Source organism: Amblyomma maculatum, chromosome 7, assembly GCF_055883805.1.
Source record: "Amblyomma maculatum isolate TAMU_Amacu chromosome 7, ASM5588380v1, whole genome shotgun sequence".
NCBI lineage: Eukaryota > Metazoa > Arthropoda > Arachnida > Ixodida > Ixodidae > Amblyomma > Amblyomma maculatum.
The window spans coordinates 52043859-52069977 of NC_139350.1; the positions used below are offsets into that span (position 1 = coordinate 52043859).

At 45.9% G+C, this 26119-nt stretch overlaps 1 protein-coding gene across 2 annotated transcripts in view; it reads left to right on the plus strand.

The window, feature by feature from the left end:
• LOC146183186 (protein zer-1 homolog) overlaps positions 1 to 26119 on the plus strand; it is a 103540-nt gene that overhangs the window by 25549 nt on the left and 51872 nt on the right. For both annotated transcript variants that reach the window (XM_084609074.1, XM_084609073.1), the window contains exons 6-7: positions 1354 to 1474; positions 18164 to 18366. In XM_084609074.1, coding sequence (XP_084465200.1) covers positions 1354 to 1474; positions 18164 to 18366 — 324 coding nt within the window. The remainder of the gene's footprint in view (positions 1 to 1353; positions 1475 to 18163; positions 18367 to 26119) is intronic.

Below are 26119 nucleotides of genomic sequence, written 5' to 3' on the forward strand. Positions count from 1 at the left end.
GCTTTGTAGTGACAAAACTATAGGCAGCAATTGAAGAAACTTTGATTTTACTGAAATAAACTCTTTATTGGGCTGACTTGCTCCTGCAAAAGAATTAAACAACTTGCGGGGGCGATAGCAGAAATCGTGCTCAGTTTAAAATCTGCACAGAAACGTCCAGATAAACCAGCCAAGGGATACTGGAAAAGTTTGGAATAATACGGAAACAGTTGTGCTTGCTGCAGTCATTCGAGACTAATCTCGGCCCATCTCGCTCTACGAAGAGAATGTTAAAGACACGTTTTGCGATATTGAGCAAGAACAAACCAAGGGTACAAGATCGGTCCATGCGCTATGATCACGGTGATAAAGCTGCATGTTAGCAGCTGTTGAAAACAACATATAAAGATTTCAAAGGTTCGGGGGCAATATGAACCGGATTCGTATCGCCAAAATTCTACTGTAGCGAGGCATTCAATGTTAAGTTTGATCCAAACGTTTGATATTCGAGGCGCGAGAACGGTGCCCACCCAGACCTGTACCTGCCAAGTGTTTGTGCTCGTGTTACCCGTGCTAGAGCCTGCGCAGCAGCTTGCAGCATTTGGAGGACGTTCCGCCGCACGAGCTTGAGCCGACTGCAGCTGCTGCGGCCGCTCTTCTCTGCACGATGTTAGCTAATCAAGCGTAGTGGCACGAGCAGGAGAGGCACTTTCAGGTGGGGGCCTGATTCCGGTGCCCAGTGTGGGGTAGCAAGAGTTCACAGGGACACAGCATGTAAGCCTAGCAGGTGTCCATGGAGTCCGTGCTTAAAAGCAAAGTGCATCGCGGAAGGCAAAGTGCATCGAATACTGGGCCCTTATTGTTTGGCTCCTTGGCGGTTTCTCCCTGTACATAACTTTAATCTTTGGTTATATTGAGCTTTGAACTATTTTCATATTTCCATTTGAGTTTGATATATACAGGATTGACTCTGTGTATCTTGATGGACCTGTGGTGAGTCGTGTACACCCTCTATCAAAACTTTAGGGCCTAGGGGGTTTGCTTATAAGCCATGTAATGGGGCTCCTACAGCATTTGTGGAAGTCCTACCTAGGATCAGAAATTTGTTTATTTTCGGGGGATTTAAGACACTGGGGATACGTCAGGAGCCTTGTGGTCTGGCTTCGATGCAAACCTCTTGGGCTCAAACTATTGCCAAAGGTGTGCATTGTGTATAAAGCACGCCATAGAAGTCCACATTATGTCAATCTTTATTTCACTCTCAACTTGGGGCATGACATTCACATTTCAAGTGAGCTTGACAGTTGATCTTCAAGATTTTCTACATATGACTGAAGCTGCTTTTTATCCCCCCCCCCCCCCCCCCCCTCCCAGGTCGAGGTGCGTGTCGGGGATCTCTGGTCTGCAGTGCCGGATGGAGCGCCCCCTCGAGTTTCTAGGGCTGCTCAACTCACCTTTTGATGCCTGCTATCGCTCCAACATCCCTGCTGTCAGGGTGAGCTGTGCATGTTGCCACAGCGACCTCTGCTCTCCTGCACTGGAGCAGAGCACATACTGTCACGCTCAGTATGAGGTGCAACGCAGGAGCCGTGGTAGAGACTCATGTCTTGCAGCTGTGCAAACACAGCAGTGTGGAAAATCCATGGAGTCAGTTATCAATGCAAACATCAAAGTATATGGCATGTTTTTTTGCAAATTGGGTGCTTTGTATGAAGGTGCATTGGCCTGCTAGATAATGTAAACGTTCGTTCATACACTCCAGGCTCGCCGTAATATTGATTGAAATAGTACACCTTCATGTGCTCTTGTGGCATCCCAGTTGCAGTGATGTGAATGCCTGCTGCACCAGACTTGAAGTTGTTTCTCAAGCCAACATGATCCAAAATAGATGGGTTGAAAAGAACAGTTGAAGGACGTGCAGCCCCTGTCATAAATATACAGCCTACTGCGAAGAGAGACGGAGCGGATGTGGGACTGGGAGGTGGCGTCCCTGTTTTCTTGGCGCGACTGCTGCGAGGGTAAAGAGGGTGAGGGTGAACAGTTTCCTCGCTCTTAGGAGGGGGAGGAGACTGTATCGCTCTGGCTGCGCGGTAGTAAGTGAGGCGACCGCCGCATTCCTATCGCCTTTGCGGAGGCGCTTGCATCGATGCAAAATGCAGACTCACCTTCAGCACGCGCTCCGAAGCTGGCGCATGGCGCGAGTGCCAAAACTGCCTCGGGCGCTGGAAAATAAAGCTTGGCAGCTGCTTTCCGCAGTGCCGACTCCACATGGAGTGGTTGAGAACGTTTAAGGCGTGCTTCGCCATAAAGGAAAGAAACAATAAAAGGTGCGAAGAGAGCTTAGTGCCTAGCCGCAAGCATTGCATTCTCCGCAATTTTTTTCAGGCTCCTTTCCTGTGTTTTGCGACTGTTACAAGTCGTTAGATGAACTTTCCATTTTAAGGCAAAATACATCTCTCAGTAGTAGTAAAAGCCAGTAGCATCCGGCGCGCAAAATTTGGTCTCGAAATATCGCCCTGATGCCATCGGGGCAGTCAAATGGTCACAATAGGCCATCAGAATGTCAACCAATGTTTGGGGTGTATTGAAACGAAGACTTTTGATTGATAGTTTATGGGATGGGCAGATTAGGATTGAGAGTGGATTATGATGAATAACGGTGGACTAAAGATGTATCGCGTTTTGATTAAATTGGTTTGTTTCATAGAGTTTAACCCCTAATGTTAGTCAGAAATTTCGAGCACTTGGGGTTCTTTAAACTGCACCGACATCCCACAGTGCTCTTTGCTTTTCATCTACATCGAATGGATTAATGATATATTTGATTGGATTAATGCGGATCGAGTTAGAGTGGAATAGGTGGGAATTCTAATAGATTACTTTAATTATGATAGTTGCGTTTCGATTAAAGGTTATTTTTTCGTTTAGCATTCATTAAGGTAGATGACAGTAAATTAAGGGTAGATGTAAGAAGATTATAAATAAAATACATTGAATTAGGGTGGATTATTTTAGGTACTGTGGATTATGGGGACATACTAGAGGAAGAGTGTACTACATTGTATTTGTTTGTGGTTGGCTGGACTGAGTTGGGTTACGGAGCATTCTGATGGATGGTGGTGCACAGGTAATTATGTTTTGATGAGGTAGATTACTTTCATTAAGATGGACTGGAGTGTGATCTGTTGGAATAAATGGGCTCAATATTCATACTTTCACAGTTCGTCAGTAGTTCTAAGAGTGCCAAATTTGCTTTCCTTAACTTCATGCACAATCCTTGAAAACCTCTTCTGCTGACTGCCTTGCTGGACTACAAATAAAAACGCAACAATTACTGCCGCCAACTTGATAAAACCACAGTCAAGTGTTCAACATGTTACATTGACCCATCGAATGATAGGGTAAAAAACGTTGCGCGTGTTCTGCATCGAGGTAAAAATCATTGCAAACCAGTACCAAGAAAACGAACCTGCGCAGAAAATAGGCCAAAGATGCAGCATGCGACGTCTAGAACACAGGTCTGTGTTTCATAGACTCAATATAATCTATCCTACCCTATTGTAACTTGATCTGTTATTATCCCCACAATTCATCACGACTACCCAGATTCCACTCGTAAGGAACTGTAGCCTAAAGCAACACTTTTATTCCATGTTTTTCAGTGAAATACACCTCTAATTTAATGCAATCCAACCTTGATTTTAATTAATACACTCTTCACTTGAAGTAATCCAACATGATGGGTTTTTCACACCCCACACAAAACACTGTTTAATGGACCAAAGCGACCGCATCACCATTGCGTTAATGTCACATCATTCTTTTTTTTTTCGATCGTTTTTTTCTGGTCTCTGGAAGGCACTGGCATTCCTTGCTATGGCACATATGAGATTTTCATCTTAAAATGGAAAGATTGTGAAAAGCCTTCCAACGACCTCAGGGACAAAAAAAATGGCCTGAAAAGAAAAGCTTTCAGCACAGAGCTTGTTGACAGGAGCTAAGCGGGCTTGACACCTTTTCTGGCTTTTTCATGGTGGAGCTTACATGCATGAAACGTTTTGAGCCAATGAACTTCACGCATAGCCGGCCATAGCGGTAACCAGCCGCGACATATTATCTTCCAGCTCCCGTGACAGTGCTGCCGCTCGAATCACGCGAGCGCTTTGGAGAGCGTGATGAAGATGGCTCGGTGCACTAGTTTAATGCAAGCGCCCCCGCGAAGAAGCCAGAAACAAATAATGCGAACACCGCAGTTACTATCAAAAAGACAGCGCGACTACATCACTCTTCCTCGCCGAGGGCAAGAGGCCCTCTCCCCTTCACCCACTATACCTTCGCACCAAGCGCGCATGAGAGGCAGGCGTGCCACCACTCGGCCCGGCACTCGCTTCACATTCCTTTGCGGTGGGCTGTATATTTATGACGGGGGCTGTACCTTATTATGTCCTTAAGAAACATAATGGGATAGCTGCTTGTTTGTGCCACTTGGCTCCACTACCATGCATGATACTACTCCCAGCCATCCTGTGGAGCGTGCCTATTTCGCCTCCTCCTCCCCCCCAATTGTGGCTGCTTTTCTGCTGTGGTTCGCTGTGGTTCTTTTCCTTGCCCCGCCAGGGTGGTGCAGTGGTAAGACGCCCAACTACTGTGCCTGAGTACCCTGGTTCGAACCCGACCTCGGCGGCTGCGTTTCTATGGAGGCGAAACGAAGAGGCGTCCGTGTGCTGTGCGATGTCAGTGCACGTTAAAGATCCCCAGGTGGTCGAAATTACTCCGTAGCCCTCCACTACGGCTCCTCTTGCTCTCTTTCCACTTTCACTCCCACCTTCCTCCCTTCCCTTACGGCGGGGTTGAGGCGTCCACAGAAAACAAGTGAGACAGTTACCGCGCCTTTCCCTTCCTATAAAATCAATCAGTTTTGGTTCTTTTCCTTCTCCTGTACGGTCTTCATAATGCTGGTCCTTTTGCATTGTTTTGCTCTCTGTGCATGCTTCTGCTGTGTTCTGCCTCAATCTCTCATTTTTGCGTCTCCTGCAGCACTTCACTCTTGGTTGCTTGTTCCTGCATGGGCAGTACATCTTTTGGTTGAGGTGCACTTGAGGCTTTCGATTAGGGGCGGGCAAATAGTGAATTTTGCGCAGATTGTGAGCAGTAGTTGCTGTTAAAATTGATTCGCTTGTCACTTTTTATATCAGAAGTATTCAATGAATACCTGAAGATTGTGGGTCTTACTTTCCTGTCCGCCTATTCCCATCGATAGCCTGCTTATTGATGGTTTCACGATTCGAATTTTCCCGCTTTCGAAGCCTCTTTGACAAGTGGCGTTGTCCAATGGAAAATAGAAGAACCCTTCTTTCAGTTTTGCTCTTGGTTTTATTTTTTTCTGCCGTGCCGCGCCCGTCCAGATGGTCTCTGGAGTCAGGTGATCAACGCTCCCTGTTTACATCATGTCGTTGACGTCGCGCGCTCCTACTGCGCGGAAACAAGTGTTTCCGCGGAAGTTGAGGCATTGGAGAGCTCGCTTTTGAATGCGAACAGCAGCAGTGATGACTCCGAAGATGAATACAGCTTTTCAGAAGCACTAACAGCTAAACTACATCAAACTGACCTGGAACGTGGACAGCCATGCCTTGATGAGTTTAGTATTCGCTCCCAGAAAATTTCCGCTTTTGCTGCGCGCTGATCAGAAGGGATCACTGCTCTGAAGGTCACAACTGTTATCTGTAGGGCGATAAGGCCTTTGGACAGTTTTACTTGCTGCCGGCAGCGCAGGAAGTCGTGTTTTCCGCTAGAGGACAGCCAGGGGTCGACCTCGACTACTGTTTTCTTTCCTGACTCAGCAAATGCTGTACACGGAAAGCTAAAATTTGCTGCAATGTTGCATTGGTCCTTGTTGTAAAAAACGTAATTTAAAAATTTTTTATAATTTGTTTGTATCAAGAAATTTTGATACTGTTGTTTTTTGTTACCTACAATTTTTTGCTGATAGTTCTTTTTTGCATCGCTTATTCAATAAATATGTGTTGTCACTAATACCATTGAGAAGAGGAATTCCTCCTCTACAATTTGATACTAGACACTCCTGTACCAAGCAAGTTTTGTTAAAGAAAAAAAAATATTAATGACACCACCCAAAAACCACTCTTTTTCTCGCAGACAGGAAAGTTAACAGCCAAGCATCTCAAAATTGCAGAGCAATGCTCGCTGTTTTGACAGACATATCTGAGACGGCTGTGTCTTAGCAAAATTATAGAGCTCTAGAACAGGGGTTCTCAAACTGGGTTCCTTTTCACCTCCATCGAAAAGCGAGGCGTCCATGTGCTGTGCGACGTCGGCGCACATTGAAGGACCTCAGGTGGTCGAAATTTCTGGAGCCCTGCACTAGATCTTCTCTCATAGCCTCAGTCACTTTGGGACGTTAAACCTCACAAACCAAAGCCAGTCAAATCAAACTAGGTTCCATGAGCTGCATTTGTGGATTTCATGAGCTCCCAATAAAATGACGCCCCTCCCTCTCCCCCACTACATTTGTCCCACTTCTTGCTACGCGTACGGACCAGGCACAGTACTTTGTTTGTTGAAGCCCATTTTAGAGTATTAGTTTTCATGTCCTCGCTCGTTTCTCAGTTTCGCACCATCAGTGGGTGCATTCGATTTTCCAGTCTCTTGCTGACAGGTCTTGGTTTCTGCTCTGACAGGAAGCAGCGTGATGGTCACATGACCTTGCCAGCTCCCTCCAACGTTTGCTCTTGCCAACCATCAGTCACCACGACTCGTTTCTTTCACAGTGACGCCGCGCACACGTTTATTTTTTGGCGTACATGTAATACTAAGGATAGACAACAGAGGCGCAAATCAATTGGTCACCTTGGCGAACTGAGTGTGACATGTCTGAATGGAAGCGTTTTGCAGACCTCTGTTTGGCAGGGTTTTCTTGCCATCGCTGCTCACAAAGTTTTTCCAAAGGCCTAACTCACTGCGCTCGAAAGCAGGAGAAATAGTTTGCAGAAGCATTTGCAACAAGCTTTAGGTGTTCCGGCACAAAGCGGTTCGCTTGTGACACTTTCAGAAACTGCGCGCTAGAAAGATAGCGAAACAGGTAAAGAACTTCTGGGCAGCACGAAAAAGCAATCCGTGCTCGGGATTCTGGACGCTTCCGTGTGTAGTGAAATTCAAGACTTAAGTGAGGACTCAATATTCAAACGTCTCACAGCTGTTTAGAGAGATTGTGTCATTGATTGGCGCATGATAACGTATGCAGGAACATGAAAAGTGCTCAGAATGCGCTTGGGGTCTAACTCAAAATGGCCGCCAGCCCAGGAGCCTTACTGGTGGGCTGCCCGAGGAAAATCGAACACAGACAGCTGTCAGCAAGTAGTCCCGGACAGTCCGGGAGTGATAATTAAATGCACTCAGTGTAGGCACTGTCCACAGCACAGACCTTGGCATTGTGCCAAAATACTGCATGCCGCTGGCGTGCAGCTACAAAGCTCCCAGATCAGATGTCTGGAGGCATGCTCTTTGACAAAGCTTAGTGCTTGGCAGGCCTTCCTTTCTGCGGAAAAATGAAAGCTGCAGCCGAGAAGTGCAATTCAATCCAGTTCACAGAAATAAATGCAGAGGATAAAAAGCATGCTTGTGAGTTGCAGCTCATGCTTGCTCGTTATGAACACCTTTGCTTGCAGCTTGTACTTACCAGTGCATTACTGAACTTTTATCTTAAATCAACATTGATCTTTAATACATCTCTAATCTTTAGCCAGTCATTTTTATTACAGTTTTTTTTTCATGGTGCGAGAAAAAAGCAACCTTGAAAATTAAACTACATCCTCACGGCATCATGAGAACCTATTTCTTTGGATTTTGTGTTGTCCTGTGGACGATCTCTACTGATTCCCAACAAGTCCTCACCTTGTCTGATTGGTCTCAGTATGCTCTCAGTAAATCCTTAGAATTGCTCCAAAGGATCCTTGTGATCTGTTTTCATGACAATTTTAGGACGATGGCTTCAAGCAGGAATGTGCACGTATATATTACTAATTTGCTTATTAGTAGCAATCACAAGAATTATTGGACAGATCTTTTTTTTTTTTCGTGTCTTTTGTACAGGATTCCAACAAACTAATGTCACAAAATTTTGGTCATGATTAGCAAAACTGATTGGGTTGATCTCTATCTTTGTCAGTGCCTACATTGTTGTTTGCGCAGTATTTTCATACAGCAACCGCAATAGCTTTCTCTGGGCTCTAGTTGTGGTAACTCAGGGTCAAAGTCGTAATGCATCCATCATGCATATATTGCTTGTGGTGCTCACATCATTGCAAAAGCAGCCCTTTGCTCATTCACTGTGCGGCCGCCGCACTATCCAGTCTTCCAGAGCACTGTAGCAAAAACAGTTTATTCCAAGAAAAGGCCAGTGTAGCAGGGCATGTCAAGAGTCAGTGTGCGGTAATACAGGATATGTAGAGTTATGGCTTAATATCGAACTGCCTGAATGTCCCCTTGATGATCCCACGCAAAAGTATAGCGGTGTTGTTCGCGTTTATCGAACTCCAGTTCGATGAAACATTTGATATACAGTCGAATCCGGATATATTGAACCCGGATATTTCGAATTTTGGTTATATTGAACTCGCGGAATATCCCCTTGAAAATCCCATATAAAAGTATAGGACAGCTGCGTCTTATATCGAACTCAATTTCACTGGTCGTTCGATATATCGAACTCCGCACCACGCTTTGGACGGTGCGCCTCCCCCAAAGACAATCGCATCACCCTCGGCCGTTTGCCGCGAGACGTTTTCAAGCCACGCGCGGAAGGAATGAGAGGGCATAGTTCGGCGACGGCTGGTCTAGGGCAGCGCCGCGCTATAGTGCTCTAGAATATTGGGCAGTGTGACGACCGGCGCCGGAGAGCGGGCCGCTTTTGCGATGACAGGAACCGACTCCCGCGAGAGGGCGCGACGTGCAACAGGGGTGCCACGTTCGCCGCTCGACGCGTAGCGGCCGCGGGGATAGCGGGGGTACAGAGGAGGGGCGCGGTTCTTTTTGGAGCTATTTTGACACGCTACGCAAATGGGGCGATATTTAATAAAGGGGCTACTTATTACAAGTGCTTAAACTAATCCCTGCCATTCTATTTCGTTAATCTGGAGATGCCGTGCTCGCTTGGGCAGTCCTACGGAGCAGCGCGCGATGTTTGAATCGCTATTTCAAACTCTTTCAACATTTCTTCCTGCGGACAGCCATAAATCGTCCAGATGAGCTTGTACTTAATGTTTTCAACGAAGCGTGGTGTTTTGCATTCGTCCTTCCATTAAGGGAATAAAGGCTACTGCCGAGGAGCGCTATAAGCACGTGGAGAAAAACAGTATACATGCGAATCAAAGCTTGTGCTTCGTAAGGTCTCTTAGGAACAGCTTATTTTTTTACGAACCTTATTTACGAATACCTGCTTACATTTTGTAGCTTGTGCTTATTAATACATAACGTTTATCTTAAATCGTCAGTAATTTGTAATATATCTCTTTAATAGGCGTTCTTTATGTGCCCTAATCACCGCTTATAGAAATTACAAATACAGTGTGCGAGCAAAACACATTTATTTATTTCCGTTCTAATATAAAACACTGTGGTATTAGCGGCAAAAAGAAAAAAAGGAAAATATACGCGACTTAATCATTTATTCTCTGTTCGTGATTAAGAAATACATATATCGCGGACATCTGTTTACGTGCCGCTGACCAAAGGGGGAACCAGCTGTTTAGATTTAAAAAATGTCAAGTACAGTTAGGGCAATACTTCAGATAAAATATGAAAAACTAAAACTTGCACATACGTATACGAGGGATTACGTTCATAGTGGGCACTTGAGAGCGGATGCTTTACTGACATCAAATGGTACAGAGCAAAAAAAAAAAACACTAATAATTGCGCATCGTATTGGCAGATATGATGCAGTTTTTGGCGCGCACCGCAAGAAAACGAAAAATGCGAAAACGGTGACGGGCACCAAATGCGCATGCAATTAATATAAGGCCGAATTCAGATGCGGACACTAATGCGTGTTTATTCTTCGAGTGTGTGGTATGAAATGTTAATAATCGACTGGATATACTCACCAACTACTGCTTGCCGGACTATAATCAGGCTACTTGCCGCGGGTAATCTTTGCAGAACTAATCAGGCTATAATTGTTAACAAGGTTGATATTACACGTGGAATACTTCCAGGAGAATTCAATTCTTTTCCCTTTGAGAACTCTTGCCATGGTTCGCTTACTTCACAAAGAGCGAAGCCGCAAAAACACATGAAATTTCATTACTTCAAGTGTGAGCTTTCTGGTGCTCTAAGTAGGTAAAATTTTTAAACCTCCACATTTTAGATGAAGGTTGCAAAATCTGAAGTGCAAAGGCTTCCAAAAGGATCGTACACCCGAGCCAAATTTTTGGGTAAATTGCGACTATAGCCTGGAGCCTATGGCGCAGTTTTTGTTCGTGGCGAACAACCGTGCCGGCCTCACAACCTCTCTTTCGCTGAACGATTATGTAGCGGAAGCGAATTAGGCGTACACTATAGCCTCTGCGTCCTCTATTTTCCATCGTTCTTTCTTTTTCAAAGCTATTCTTTTTTTCTTTTTTCATTTTATATGTGCACCAAAACAGGACTAGAGCAATCTTCTGGGGTCAATTTGACTTATATAGTACCGGTTGCTTGGGCACGCAGAATAAAAACTACCTAGAATGAAAACATTTTCTGGAACAATTAAGTCATTGTCAAATTAAATGTCTTAAGTATAGCGCGCATCTCTCGGTATTTAAAGCTACCCGTTACAACTATGTTCCAACTTATGGAAAGAAAATAAAATGGTTTGTTCTTATATATTAGTGTACAGTTTTACAAAGTTGTTGACTTAAATTTCGACGCTTATATCTACGCGTTCGATTGCAGCCTTTTTGTGCACTGCTTTCTTCTTAATTCCAAGGCCTCCATTTGGTTCTTAAGCTCGATTGTTTCCCTTTTTTTATTGCCTGTCATATTTCTATATTTTTCTTTGTCTTCAGCTGCCTGCTTTCTTCTCCATCGGGCGTTTGCTGCGCCGCACGACAATTCCAAACCTTTGTTCACATTCGCGGTCGCTCTTTTCGCTTCTTTCTCCCTCCCTTGTAGGCGACACGTTTCTTTTCTTTTTTTCTGTGCATCCTTTACTTCCCACTTCTTCCACCTTTCCTGACCCACTGTGCTTAGTTATTTAGTAGCCGTTTACCTGGTGTAGTGTCGTTCGTTCGTAGTGTAGTCTCTACCTCTATGCGGGGTAGTCCATATTGATTTCATTCAAACTGAATGCCGACTTTTCTTGTGGCTTCAGGTGACTTACTGTAGTCGGCATAGTCTGCGCTTGAAACAACGGAATATACCATTTTTGACTGTTTTGATAATGGGGTTATTGTGGCCAGCTTTAGTCAGCGCTCGAATGCGCATGTTGCATGTTCGACTTCTTCATACGTCCTGTCTCCACACGGCCCTCTTTTCAAAACGAGTGCTTTTCTGAACGTCAATTAGGTGCTTCAGGAATGCTAAAGCAAGCTGTACGGCGAGTGAAGCGTGGTGTGCTAGCCTGAATTTGTATGTCCTCTCCAAGCTGTTTTCTTGGAGCCCAGCTCCTGTCATGTTGCTTCCGCGAGGTGTTGCCGACGGCCAAAAGGGAAAATAAATTAGTTGATTGCTAACAGTACTGAGCCCCATTAACCGGCATATTTATAAAATCTTGTCGCGAACAGCTCGAGACGACGCACAAGCAAACAAGAACGTACAGTGCGCGCGGTATCCACCCTGCTGCACAGCGCGCATACGCGGACGCCCGGACGGCTGACACACCAGTTGCTGGTGGCGCCCTCTGCGCTGCGGCGCCTCCGTCATCGCAAAAGCGGCCCCCCGCTCCCATGCATTTCGCGGCGCGGTCGACACACTGCCCAATCTTCTAGAGCACTATAGCCGCGCCCTTCCCCCAAAGGCGCGCGCATCTGCAGTGATCGCTGCCACACTAGCATGTGACGTTTGCAAGTCTTGTGTGTGAAGGAACGAGAGGGAACCAATGCAGCCGTGGTGTTCGGGAGAGGGGAAAAACGCGATAGAGCGAAGCGCAAGGGTGTGCCCACTCTTCTGAGCTTTATCTCTCCCCTTCCTCTCTCTTTCCCGGTCCCGTTTGCAGCAGCGCGCACTACGCATGCGCAGACAAGCCAGCTCAGCCCGTGGCAGATGCTTCTGCAGTGTGTTGTGAATGCTCTGCGCACGGCGGCTGGCGTGCGATGAGCTTCTCGTGTCGTCGTGCTGAAAGCGTGTAAGCTACGGCGGCCACGGACGCTAAAAAATGGCACATCTTTTTTTTTTTTTTTTTTTTTTTTTTTTTTTTTTTTTTTTTTTTTTTGTGAGAGTCGTTTATTTTTGCCGTTGGGCTGAATGTATGCTATGGCGGCTATGGAGGTTAGCGGCAGTTTCATTTTTTTTTTGCGAGAGCTGTTCTTGTCGGGCTGAACGTGCATCACAGCGTAAGCTATGGCGGCTGCAGTTTTTTTTTTTTTTTTTTTTTTGCGAGAGTCGTTCATTCTTGCATCTATGAATCAACGAAAGCATGCGGTCGGCTGTGGTCATGCCACCGGCATTTAGCATTGTCTATTCCAAGCAGCATTTGCAGCTATCACGCTTGCCAATGATTTTGTAGCAGTTGACTACATCCGCCCCACCCCAAGTGCGGCACGATAAATTGAGCCAGGCTTGTGCAATCAAGCCATCACATGGGCACTCTGCCAAGTTCACTCCCTGCCACCGCAGGATCTATGAAAAGGGTAGTTAAAAGATAAACACGTTGTGGCGTTATCGCTGCACAGCATCTTGGCACGCTGTCAATAAATGATCTGTGGATGCGACGGTCGAAACGAAGGAATGCGCCACCGAACACTTTTTTTTTTTTTTATTCTTGGGGGCAAATATGGGGAGTGGGTTCATTATGCGACTTGGTTGACTACGCGACAAATACCGTATCATTTTTCGCAATCGCAAGTAGTGTCTCAAGCCGATTTCTGTATATCGAATTATCGATATATCGAACTATTTTACGATCCCCTTCGAGTTCAATATGTTTGGGTTCGACTGTATCGAACTGCACTCTGTGGCCCCTGCAAAGGGCCCTTCTCCTAATGGTGCTCCGAGGATCACTTTCGCTCATGGAGCCAGATCCACTGAGAGTTTTCTGACAGCACTGATGCCGTTAAACTGCTAGCGTGTGGGTTGCCGAACACTTGCGGCAGCTCACGCATGGCCTTCTTAGTTGCTGAAGGCAATGCAGAAAGAACTGTGCCAGTTTAATTGCGATACCATTACAATTGTAGTGTCTCAGTTATAAAATCAGATTTCTCATAATCAATGGTGGCATTTTCCAAAGCATCATTTGGTGCAACTTTGATTCCAACACCACTGTAAGTCTTCCGATCCTGGTGTCCCCGGAGGGGCACATGTTGGTACCTCCCCTCCCCCATTTTCGACATGTGGTGCTCGGCGTTGGGGGAGCGCTTTAGGGTGCGGGCCTATATGTCGTGTTGGTGGCCGCATTCACAGCGAGAAGTGTGCCGTCAGGCAGCATATTGTTGCAGGAAATGTCGATGCACCATATCCATCTTTCTTGGTTACAGAAAACCTATTTCCGTCATGTTCTATATACTGAATTACCAGTGTATTGAACTATTTTGCGATTCCCTTCGAGTTTTATATATTTGGGGGCACCTGTATGACCAAATTTTATTGCTCAGCCCTTTGCAGGAGCACCTGCTTGTTTGGGTTAAAAGGAATTATTTTTTTCTGCTCTAACCTGTGACGCTTGCGCAGGTATCGTTTCTAATTTGTAAGCATTCTTTGTTTGGGTTCTGTTATCAGTATGCCTTTACCAAAATGTGCACTTTCTTGCTTATGCCTTGCCTGGTGGGCTTTGCATGATCCCCTTTTCACGAAACAGCCTCTTCGCGTTCTCCGCGTTTTGGGGATGCTTCAATGCGCAGTTAACGTGGCCAGGCATTGCAGTGAAGCATCCCCAAACTGCGAAGAGGCTGTTCCGTGAAGAGGGGCCTTCCTGGCACTGCAAGTCCACGTGGTCAAGCGTTGCAGTGAAGCAAGCAAAGCGGCGAAACTGCGGAGAAAACGTTTGGTGTATTTGGCAATTTTCGAATGTTTGTAAATTCTGAATATCAGTTTTTGAATAAGAATCGAATAACAAACATATTCGACTCGTATTTGAAATCTATAATATTCGCGCACCTGTAGTAAAAAGAGTAAGGAATCAAGTAAAAAGTAATAAGAGAATAACTAAAAAGAAAAATTTCAAATTTGTGTGTGCTGTACAAATATTTTAGGCAAATTTCAGCCTTTCTGTAACTACAACTTCTTGCATTACTTACGCCAAGCTTCATATCTATGGCTTTGATTTTACTATTGCTGTGCATTATTTTATAATTACTATAACATTGAAGTCTTTCGCCACTTTTCACTGATTTGTTGGAGCTTTGCGTGTTCCCACCAGCGTTCGTCAGTTTTGTACTGGTGATAGTATTATAAAACTGTACTGAATGAAATTCAGGAATCAAGCTGTAATTCAAGTATTCTTATGCAGTCGCACATTCTGTTTCTGGGGTTGGAATTGTTGCTTTTAGGGATTTCAAAGTGTGATGCACTGACATTTTGTGCTTCTGGCACAGTTTGTTTGTAAGCAGCACCAGTCTTTCCTGGCACATGCAGATGAGTCCATGATCCATACACTCATCATTCATGATTATTCATGATCGAGGGACTTGCCTGTATATGTGTGTCGGAAATGTACGCATGCTGTCACTGGACAAGAGAGCAGTAGAAACCATCTGTTCTGGCATTACTTAGACCAATTACGACAGGGTCAAATTCTTTTAGAAGATGTGAAATCAAAGTTCGCTCCTTCATTTGCCAAGCACGGTGTAACGTGAGTAGAAATATGAAAAGCACTTATCACAGTGCAGAGCATCAACAACTGGTCCTTCTGAACATGTTTGTTTAGCAGGTTTTAGAGAAGCACGCTTCACCTAACTTATACGCAGACAGTGCCAGCGTGAGTAAAATGTTTATTTTAATGACTTTTTTTATGGGAGTGCTTTCATGACTACAGATGACTGCACTCAGATGCCATCACTGACACACCATTCCGGGTGACTCTCATAACCTGTTTGGCTCCAGGGTTGTTCCAAAGTTTTAGTTCTGATATAAAGATTTCCTTAGGACTTAAATGTGGCTGGGCCGCTATTGGATCCTAATATTTGCTCTACTAGCTGGGTGGCCCCAGCTTGATGTAGGACAAGGAAGATTAGAGGGATAGACCTTTGTCCCTGACTGAATGTAGCCGGCTGATAGGGACGTTTGTTATGTGTAGTGGTATTCGCAACTTTCACATGTTGTGTCACCGCCATGTGACCACTTCCGGTACCGTCCGAGAGATGGTACTGGCGAACTGTATCCGGCTTTGTCCGCTGTCTTCTGCTGAGCTTCTGCACTGTTATTTCGATCACAGTGGACTTTTAACACATTTTGCATTTTGTTTGCATCTTGCGCGTAGCGACAGCAAAGGGCTAAACTGTAATATAGTGTAGTCCACTTATAACAACACGTTGGTTTTAAAGGTAAGCACTGTTAAAATCATCAGAATGTGCATTGTTCCTATGGAACAATAAATCATACATATACTAGTGATACATTATCATATCCCGCATATTGATCACTATGGCCGAATCAGTGACTCCTGAGTGATGTTTTATAGCCGCACTGCTGCAAAATCCTCAAATTTGCTGGTGAAACACCGTCGAGAGCTAACAGAATTTTCGCGCACGCTCGCAGCATCTGTGATCGGCGATGGCCGCTTCTGTGGGCGCCAGTCCCGGAGGCTTTGCAAGGCAAGTTGACGCGAAAGATGGCACTAGGTGCGCAGGCATTGTAACCGTTGGGATTGGTTAATTGGGATGATGTGGTCAGGAGAAAAAGAAAGAAAGGAGTAATAATAATAATAAAAAAGGTGGCGGCACTGACAGTGACAGACTTTTTGACCACGCCGAAGCGCATTCGTGGAGTGTTCTTAAGCTGTGCTGGGGTTTATGGCGGTGACGAATCGCATAACCATGTCTCTTGCGACCAATCAATGAATATGTGCAGATTTGCGACAAGTATTCAAAGTAGGTGGAAAAGTACAAATTAGTGCAGTCAACGATATCGACAGTCCTGCAAAATCGGGAGCACTGCTGTCCAGAAGGGTGATCTACTACTGTGTACGTGCGGCAGCTTCTTTATGCACACACTGCATGGTAGTGAAGTTGCAGCTGACATCAGATTTCTTTAGTGCACCTAACTTGTGATGTACAAATTTAGTTAGAGTCACAAATGTTTTTTGTGCAACGGCCATTCTACAATGCCTGCTGTTAACAATAATGACGTGTGCAAACCGGGATGTGTGTGGGTGATATTGGCAGGCTGTTTTTAAGGTTAAAAATAATGGACATCGGTTATAAGGATCAAAAGTTTTGATTTTCTAGATATTGCTATAAGTGGACTGCATTGTATGTGTATGTTCAGGTAAGGACAGTAACTGAGGTCCCGTGACCACTTTTCATTTTGCAATGAAATTTTTTATATGTGATGGGAAATTTGCCAACACAAAGCAAGCAGTACACCTTATTTTTGCACAGTACCTAGGACTGATTACTTTAGCCCCTAACGTAAATTTGTGCTCAGCTGTGCAAGCGCTTTTGCAATATATTGAGGCAAAGAATTTGAGACATGCTTGTATTTGTATGTGCAGTCAGAAAAAAATCTTTATTTTTCTCACGAGCCAAATAGAATTTCTCAGAAGAAAAGGAAGAGCCATCGGCTACACTGGCAACAACAGCAACGTAGCTCCACCAAAGATATGGCAGCTTTTAGTGGAAGCAGGGGGATATGCACACATGTTCTCGCAATGAAATGTTTTTCCTGGGCTTGATTTTTTTTTTCTTCTTGCTCTGTTCAGTTAATTAGGACTTTTTTTGCGGCCTCAGTGATGTTGAATCAATGCGGTTTTACTGTAAACCTCCCCAGATGGCAACATTCTTCAATAGCAACTGTTTAAGCGTGCAGGCACTTTTTTAAGAAATGGAAGTCCTTGTTTCCCACACAACTTTTTGTGTGCAATGCTTGCAAACATTAGTTGCCGGATGCGCACCAAATTCATACTGTGGATTAGATCTGGAGCTATTGTGCGCAGCTTACGCAGCACCTGGTAGGATTTGTGGCACCAAGGTAGCGGCTTCGGCTTATCTTTAAAGCTGGAGCTACTTTGCTCGTCAAGTTACGGCTGCTGCAAAATATTTTACGAGGGCTTGTATGCAGTTTACGTCTGTCAAAGTCGTCGCCTATTGTTCATGTTGCAAAACAAAAGTACTCTGTGGGCCTCAAATGTGCACTGTAGGCCGTCCCTGCTACTTTGCAGTAATGCCTTGTTGTGCTTGGACCACAAGCCTGCTCTTATTATTTTTTTGCTTGTCTATGCAGTCGTACGCAATGGCGTATGTGCTGAAGTGAGGTGGAAAATGGGGCTACTGGCTGCATACTCAGCATATACGTACGAAGTGAGTGAATGAGCTCTGTGAAATCTTGAAAACTAAAGTCTGCCAGGCCCCGTTAAAGAGATAGTGCTGAAAACTCTCTCTGCATCCTTGCTTGCTCTGAGCGCTTGCTTTATACCTTTCTTGGCGCAGTTGGAGCCTGCTGGCCCACGCTGTCAGTAGAGCGAAATATTTCGCATACCAGACAAGGCACACCTGCATAATGGGATCACATCTGGGATCCCTACACACGCTGGGCTCATATGGTAACAGACGATACCGGGCAAACGTTCATGCCAGAGCACACATCCCGGCCTGAATTGAGAGTTGTCTTTGCCGAAAGCAGCGTGCTCGCACAAACGGTTTAGTGCCGCTTCAGGAAGCATAGTGCGGTGCAGCACGCCACATCATCTCTCGGGCAGCTCGATTGCACTCCTAGTGGCGCCCCCGATAACCTGTGAAAGTTGTGAATACCTGCATGTTAGAGCTTCGTGAAACTCGTTGGCACGCTCGTGAAGGTGGCGAGTTTTGCCCCCACGCAGGTGTCTGGGGACGCGACCGAGGAGCAGGTGTTGGTGTCGGCTCAAGCGTACCAAACTCGCCGCGTCCTGCTGCAAAAGGTGCTCAATGACCTGTTCCATGTGTTCCGCTACGAGGCCTGCGCACACCCACGCCTGGCCCTGGACGTGGTGCTGGCGTCCATGGCGCGGCACCCATCGCATAAGCACATTCAAATTGCCGGGAGGTGAGTGGTTCCCTACTGGCCGTAGATGGCCACTTGTAACCCTTAGGGGTAACATCCCCTACTGCTAGTCGCAGGCCAGATCGTAGCCTCGACAGCTGTGTGGTTTCGGGGCAGACAAAAGGGCCAATTTGCAAAGCTGTGTTGGGGCGCACCATCGAATGACTGGTGGGGCTGCACTTGACCTGGTGCAAAAAGTGCAGCCAAATCAAACACACCTGTTGACAGTGGCTAGGAGGTACATAGTGTGATGTCTGATTGTAGCCTCCCGTCAGCCACCTTGTGCCCACATCGGCTGTCATGGAGGTGTCCCATTTTTCACACTACACCGCTGTAATGCAGGAAGCCACCCTAGCTCGTGCTTAATCTGTGGCCATTGCATGGTGGTGATGCTATGTGGGGAAGTCGACTTACCTAGGGTCCATCGCTAGTTTACATTTGTTGCAAGTGGCTTTGAAACGACGCTGATAATTTTTGGAGGTCTCTCCCATTTGCTGTATCTCCAGTGACAAAATTGCGCTTCTCTTGCATGGGTTTGTGGGGAAATTTTATTCTATGAATTTTGGCTGTAATAAACTATTTCAAGTTTCTTTTTTTTTTTTTTTTTAGCTGTTTGCTAAAACAATGTTTAGACTGTACAGCCACTGGTGCCTTTGTTAGGAATTTTACGAGACTTGTGTTCTGGAGCTAGTGGTCAAAATTGGACAACGGTGCACAAAAGTACTAACTGTGTGGCTTTTACTGAGGAAGGTGCAGGAAATAGGTACCGTATTTATAGTCGAACCCGGATATATCGAACTCGAAGGGGATGGCGAAATAGTTTGATATATCGATAATTCGATATACAGAAATCGGCTTGGGACAGCACTTACGATGCGAAAAAACGATACCGTATTTGTCGCATAATCAACTCACTCACATAATGAACCCACCCTCCACTTTTGCACTCGAGAATTTGGAAAAAAAAAAGCTTTAAGGCCAGCTCGCTCACATGCAAGCGATTAAGCGATCTCAGTGACGAGTGGCAGCGACAGAGCAAAAAATTTCTAATTTGTTAGAACTGCATCCCTCTGGCGTTCAAGCCAATGCGGCAGCTCAAAACAAGGTTTCTGTGTCGCCGTGGCAGAAATCGCGAGTGTTTTCGCTTGCATGTCGCACTCCGTTTTGGTCATCTCATCGACAGCTCATTTCTTGGCAGTGTGCCAAGATGCTGCGTGTTTATCTTTTGATAGCTCCTGCTGCAGCGGGGAGCAAACTTGGCAGACTGCCCGTGATGGCTTGATTGCACAAGCCTGGTTTGATTTATCACGCCGTGCTTGGGGCGGGCGTATCCACTGCCACAAAATTATTGCAAAGCGTGATGCAGTAACCGCAAATGCTGTTTGAAGCGAAAAATGCTAAAAGCCGGTGTCATGATCGCAGCTGACTGCGTGCTTTCATTGACCCATACATGCAAGGATAAACAACTCCCACAAAAAAAAAAAAATAATAAAAAAATCGCTTTGTGACGTCATATCTTACGCTACGCCGCGCGTACAGCACAACAATAAAAATAGATGACTCTCGCAAAAAAAAAAAAAAGATCTGCCGCTTCTTAATTTCCGCAGGCACGATAGCCAGTCAGCTGCCGCGCGCAGAGGGTTCACAACACACTGGAGAAAGCGTCCGACGTTCTGTCCGAAAACGGGCTGAGCTGGCTTGGCGCATGCGTAGTGCGTGCTACTGTGAACGAAGGCCGGGAAAGAGGAAGGAGAGAGATAGCTCGGCAAAAGAATGGGCACACCCTTGCGCTTCGCTCTGTCGCATTTTTCCCGTCTCGTTCCCACCGGTTCTCTGGTTCATTCACGCGCAGGGCTTGCAAATGTCACGTGCTGGCGCGCGGGAAACGATAACCGCAAATGTGCGCGCCTTTAGGGAATGGGCGCGGCGCTGCCCTAGCCGAACTGTCCCCTCTCATTACTTCCGCGTGTGGCTTGAAAACGTCACGCGGCAAATGGCCGAGGGTGATGCGATCGTCTTTGGCAAAGGCACACTTTCCAGTGCGTGGTGCGGAGTACGATATATCGAACGACTAGTGAAATTGAATTCGATATATGACGCGGCTTTCCTATACTTTTACATGGGATTTTCAAGGGGATATTCCGTGAGTTCGATATAACCAAAATTCGATATATCTGGGTTCGGTATATCCGTGTTTGACTGTACTCTCATAATGCTCGCACTTTTTGTCGCAGAAAATTGATGCTAAGTTGGGGGATGCGATAATTATGCGGGGAAAATTTTTGAGCAAATGTTTTGGAGCGCTAAAAGCAAATTTAAACCGGTGTGAGTCTTAAGCCAGCTATTGTAAATATAACCAAAACATTACTTTCAAGCAGAACTTACCCTTGTTATAAAAGTACAGGGTCGCCAAAAGCACAGATTGCTAAAGCACTTTATTTGCCGCATGCAGCCTCATCATCACTCCCCGCGTTCCGTGGTATAATGCTCACAGTAGACCATACAGTTCTACTCTTGATCAGAGACTTGACTCGAGTCCGTGTCGACACTGCAATCGCTGTCTCCAGTAGTGTACTACGCAGAACTCGTTGACGCCGGAGTGCCTGCTGGCAGCGTGGTTGCTATGCTGTAGCCCGTACTCGAAAGCTTTCAGCTTAAAAGCAGCTGTATAACTTGCGTACCGCCCCATCGTGATGCAGCACCAAGAACACAATAGACAGTGAACAAAGCAAGTAACACAATAGAATGAAGGAACAATGACAACGAAGTGCGGAGACACCTCGCAAAATGGCAATGACTACGAGCATCATGGAGGTAAAAAAAAAAAAAAAAAAAAAGAGCATAACCTAAGATGATTATAATGATCTACCTGAGTACGCTATCGTCGCCTGGTAGCGCGGGCACAAAATTCCAATTTTTGATGCCCAATGTTGGGGGTGCGAGCATTACGCGAGTGCGAGTATTATGTTAGTAAATACGGTAATGGGTGGTAAATTGCATCTAGAGCATCATCTTGTGTGGGCAGGGCAACCAAGCAGGAGAGCAGAAGCACAAGAAAAATAATGATGTGTAAAGTCACAGCTGTGGAAACCCTACTGGGGTAACTGCAAAATCTCAGTAATTCAGTCACCGAGACCGTGAAAAACGTTCGAATGAGCTTAATGCACTTTGTTTGTGGTCACCCTTTTTTTGTAGTTTCCCCACATGTTGCAGTGCCGACAACTTCTAGGCAAATTATAGACTCGTCATGATGCAAACAGAGATCAGAACTGAAACAGCATTCCACAGGGCCTTCCACACTCGACTGCCGCCCGAATGGCCTGCAGCAATTCTGCATCGCCACTTAGTTTCGGTATCTGCAGCAGCTGGGGGCTGTGGGCATGCATCAAGAATGGTTGCATTGAAGGGAAAGAGGGGGGGCTGCTTAACTCTGGTCGTGCATTGAAGTTGATGAAGCATCGAGAGTATAAAGGTTTGAAGCTGGCCTCCACGACTGAGTTGCTGGGGTACTACGGCATAGTATGACGAAACTGGGATTGGAATTCCTGCACAGCTTCCGAAATTTTCGAACTATCTGGGCTGCCGCCACATTGAATAACTGGGTCAGATTTATGTTCGAAAATATGAAAGCAGAAATTATTTGGTATTTAACTGTGTTCAAATTACCGAACGTGATTCGTACTGAACACACAGTTACTTGAACACGCACGCATGCCTTATCAGCTATATATATATAATGCTTTGGGGGGGCATAGGGTTCTCGGTACAAATTTTTGCAGAATGAAAGCAGGGGTGGTTTTATCTGGTGATGGGTTGGGGGATTTTACAATTACGATGTGAAATTTTTTATTATTTATTTACATAAATTTTTCAACGGTTTCCAGCAGTTCTGTGCCATAAATATATGCAGTAGAATCGATATGAACCTTATGGCGTTGTGATAAAAAACATTTTATCTGCGCTTTCATATCATTCAAAGCAGTCTAAAATATACAGAAGCTTGGGTAACGCATTTATGCGGATCTGTTTATGGCTGCTGTGGTTTATTTACAGCCACGCGACCTTAATCTCACGTGCAGTGTCAGTGATATGTGGATCGCATGGTGCTGCTTCCTGCTGTTTATGTGTACAACACAACTAGGGATCACGGAGTCGACGATGTGTGTGCGGTGTGTCCACACTCACTGCTTGCTCACGGCCCATACTGTATTAGAAACAGTCGTGGAGTCGGTAACGTGCATGCATCACATAGTGCTTGAGGCTCTGGTCATGTCCGAAATTCTGCACATCCTACACAGTGCACTCCAGCTGGGGAATCTAATAAATTCATATTGCCCTGAAATTTATACCGAGCATGTTCACTCCATTGAGATTCAACTATAATTGGGGTCTTAGTACAGTACAACCTCGATAATTCGAACTCGGTTAATTCGAAATCCCGGATAATTCGAAGGTTTTCTGCGGTCCCGTATTTTCCAATGTAAATTTGGCCAGATAATTCGAACAGGCGACCTGCGCCAGCCCGGTTAATTCGAAAATTTGGACTGCTATGCGGCAATGCCTGATTCATGTTTCGCCGCAAACCCGGCGAAACGACGGCCCTACGGAGCCGCGAGGCAAAGCCACATAGTAATGGTGATGATTTATAGGCGAAGCGCCCCAGCCGGAGCACTCTCTGCACAAAAAGCGGTTCACAGTGTGCGAGCGGTCCACAGTGCGCCTCGCGCACTGCCGAAACACGCACCTGCAGAGGAGAAGACTTGCTTCACTGCAACACGGCGGGCATACCGGTTTTTATCACGTGACCTCGCCCCCACTCCATCCCTTGGTGTGCTTCGCCCACTCTTCCCCCGTGCCTCCGACGCTGCAAGTACGCCACCACCACCGCCGCGCCGGTCTCGTCTGCGCCATTTCTTTGTGTTGTGCGCTGTGGTTAGGGGTCGGCTACTGTGCCGTTTTTTTGGGCGGGACTGTGCAGAAGTGCTAGCTTTGTGACCGTAGCAGTGCAGAAATGCCAAAGTACAAGACTTTAACGCTGCAGCAGAAGTTCTGCTTGATCCAGGAAGCAGGCAAGAGCGCTTGTTCGAAGACCGAGTTGGCCAAAAGGCATGGCATGCCCCTCTCGACGTTGTCCACAATATTGAGCAACAAGTCAAAAATACTAGAGGCTTACGGCAAGACCTATTCTTCGAAGCAGTCACGAGTGCGGGCTCCCACGTATCAAGATGTGGAAGCTGCTCTGCTTCGCTGGCTGCAGAAAGCAAACGCTGCCCACCTTCCCGTCAATGGAACGCTACTGCGGGAGAAGGCCAACGACCTAGCTCTACAACTTGGGCACGAGGAATTTAAGTGCAGCAATGGATGGTTTTGCCGTTTTAAAGAACGCAATAATTTAACCTTTCTCACCGTCTGTGGTGAGAGCGGCAGCACTAACGAGAGCGTTGTCGAGGATTGGAGAAACCACACATTGGCGCCGCTGCTTAGCGAGTACGGTGCAGACGACGTTTACAACCTTGACGAGGCTGCACTTTTTTATAAGATGCTGCCAACAAAAACATTCGCAGTGAAGAACACCGCCATCAAGGGTAGGAAACAGGCTAAGGACAGGATTACTGTGCTGTTCGGCGCAAACATGTGCGGTAAACACAAGCTGCCGCTACTGGTCGTCGGGAAGACGGGGAAACTTCGCTGCTTCAAAAATGCGCGGCTGCCGCCAAAGGATGAACTCGTCTACAGGCACAATAAGAAAGCCTGGATGACAGGTGCAATATTTGAAGAGTATGTGCTGCAACTTGACCGCAAGTTCGCGGCCACGGGCAGGAATGTCCTATTTGTCGTCGACAACTGCCCGGCACATGGTGACATCCCACATCTCCAGGCCATCAGGATGGTATTTTTACCTCCGAACACCACTTCGATCTCACAGCCGATGGACCAAGGCGTCATTCACCACACTAGGAAGATTTATCGGTACCACCTGCTCAAGCGCATGCTCCTTTGCTACGACAATGGCAAGGAGTGCTCCATCGACCTCCTCGGAGCCATATGCCTCATGGTGTACGCTTGGAAACAAGTGGAGCCCACATTGATCAGGCGGTGTTTTGAACACGCTGGTTTTTCCAGTGAAAGCACTGTTGATGCCGATGCAGACCACCCATGTACTACTACTCTTGACGAAGAAGGAGCAGAGTATTGCGACCGCATCAATGCGCTCTGCGCAGAGGATGAGTCCAACGCAGTCGGCTTCGCCGAGTATATCAACATTGAGAGCGAAGAGCAGACTGGCTACTCTGACTTGGAGAGTGAGATCACTGCTGGTACGAACATGCGCGATGACAGCGACGATAGCGACGACGACGAGCCTCCCCGAGCACCTGCTCTTGGTGAAGTTATCGGATCGCTGAACGTTATCCGCAGTTTTGTTGAGTGCCGCGGTGGAAGTTCAGAGATGTTTCGTCTATTTGACCAACTCGAGAGCATGACCTTAGGAGCCGCAAACTACCGGACGCGGCAAACCAGCATCTCTGATTACTGTCAGTAGTAATTCAAAATATGCCGAATAAAGGTAACACGTTCCTGCAACGAATTTTTTTGCCTAAGTCTTATTTCTTGGTGTGTTCGGTTAATTCGAAAACCCGCTTAATTGGAAGATTTCTCGCGGTCCCGATGACTTGGAATTAACGAGGTTGTACTGTATAGTTAGCTTGAAATGTCAGATCAAACATTGAATAATAAAATAAGGATGTTTTTTGCTGTTGTGTTTTTGCATGCTGGAACAGTGAATGTTGTTGAAGAATGGTAAGCCCTGATGCTAAAGGCATCAGTTGAGTCTGTAATGGCTCAGAATGGAATGTGTGCATTTTGAAAAACCATCGACCATATTTTCATAGTTTCAAAAGACTGCACATTGCTGAAAAAATATTCCTGGTAGGGGTCTTGTAGCTATTTTGATTCCATGAAGTAGTACAGCACGACCTCATTTAAATGTGCTTAAAAAACTTGGGGAAAACAGAATAACTGGAAAAGCCTGATCTAAACTGTCTTCATTGTGAAAAAATGTAACCACTGTTTGACTTTATAGGAGGTATTCATTGAGTCTGCACTGCAGACAGTAAGATCGTCATCACTGTTAGCATGCTATTTCGCCTGTTAACACACTGTGATGGTTGCAGCAGGCTTGTATGCTGTCCGTTCAGTGTTGCGCCACCCTAGCTTGTGCGGTAATTCAGCAGGGAAACTGGCATTGCGTGCAAGAATGTGCACGACTTTTCAGCTCACTCGATAACTGTCAGCTGCTCATTAAAATGCACTGTAGAAAAACAGTATCCGATTAATTGCCCCAGTTCTTAAACTGGGGCTGGAAAAACTCTTTATCTCCAGTGGCTGTAGTCCGCAGATTACTGGGGCTGCAAAGATGCTGTTTCAGCAGAAAGTCAAAGCATCTTAGCTGCCTTGTTTGCACGATAGAACAATCGAGTAAATACCGTATTTACTCGCGTAATGAACCCATTTTTAAATTTACTTTAGTGTGTGTGTGTGTGTGGGGGGGGGGGGGGGGGTAATTATGCAGATTTTTTTTTTTTTTTTTTTTGAGCGTCCTTCGTTGTTCTACTCACCAGTCATCAAAGAAAGCATGCGGTCAGCTGCATGCATGATGCCGGCTTTCAGCATCATTTGCTTCAAGAGGTGTTTGCTACTATTATGCATTACAATGATTGTGTGGCAGTAGACAAAGTGCCTGCCCCAGTCGCTGCGT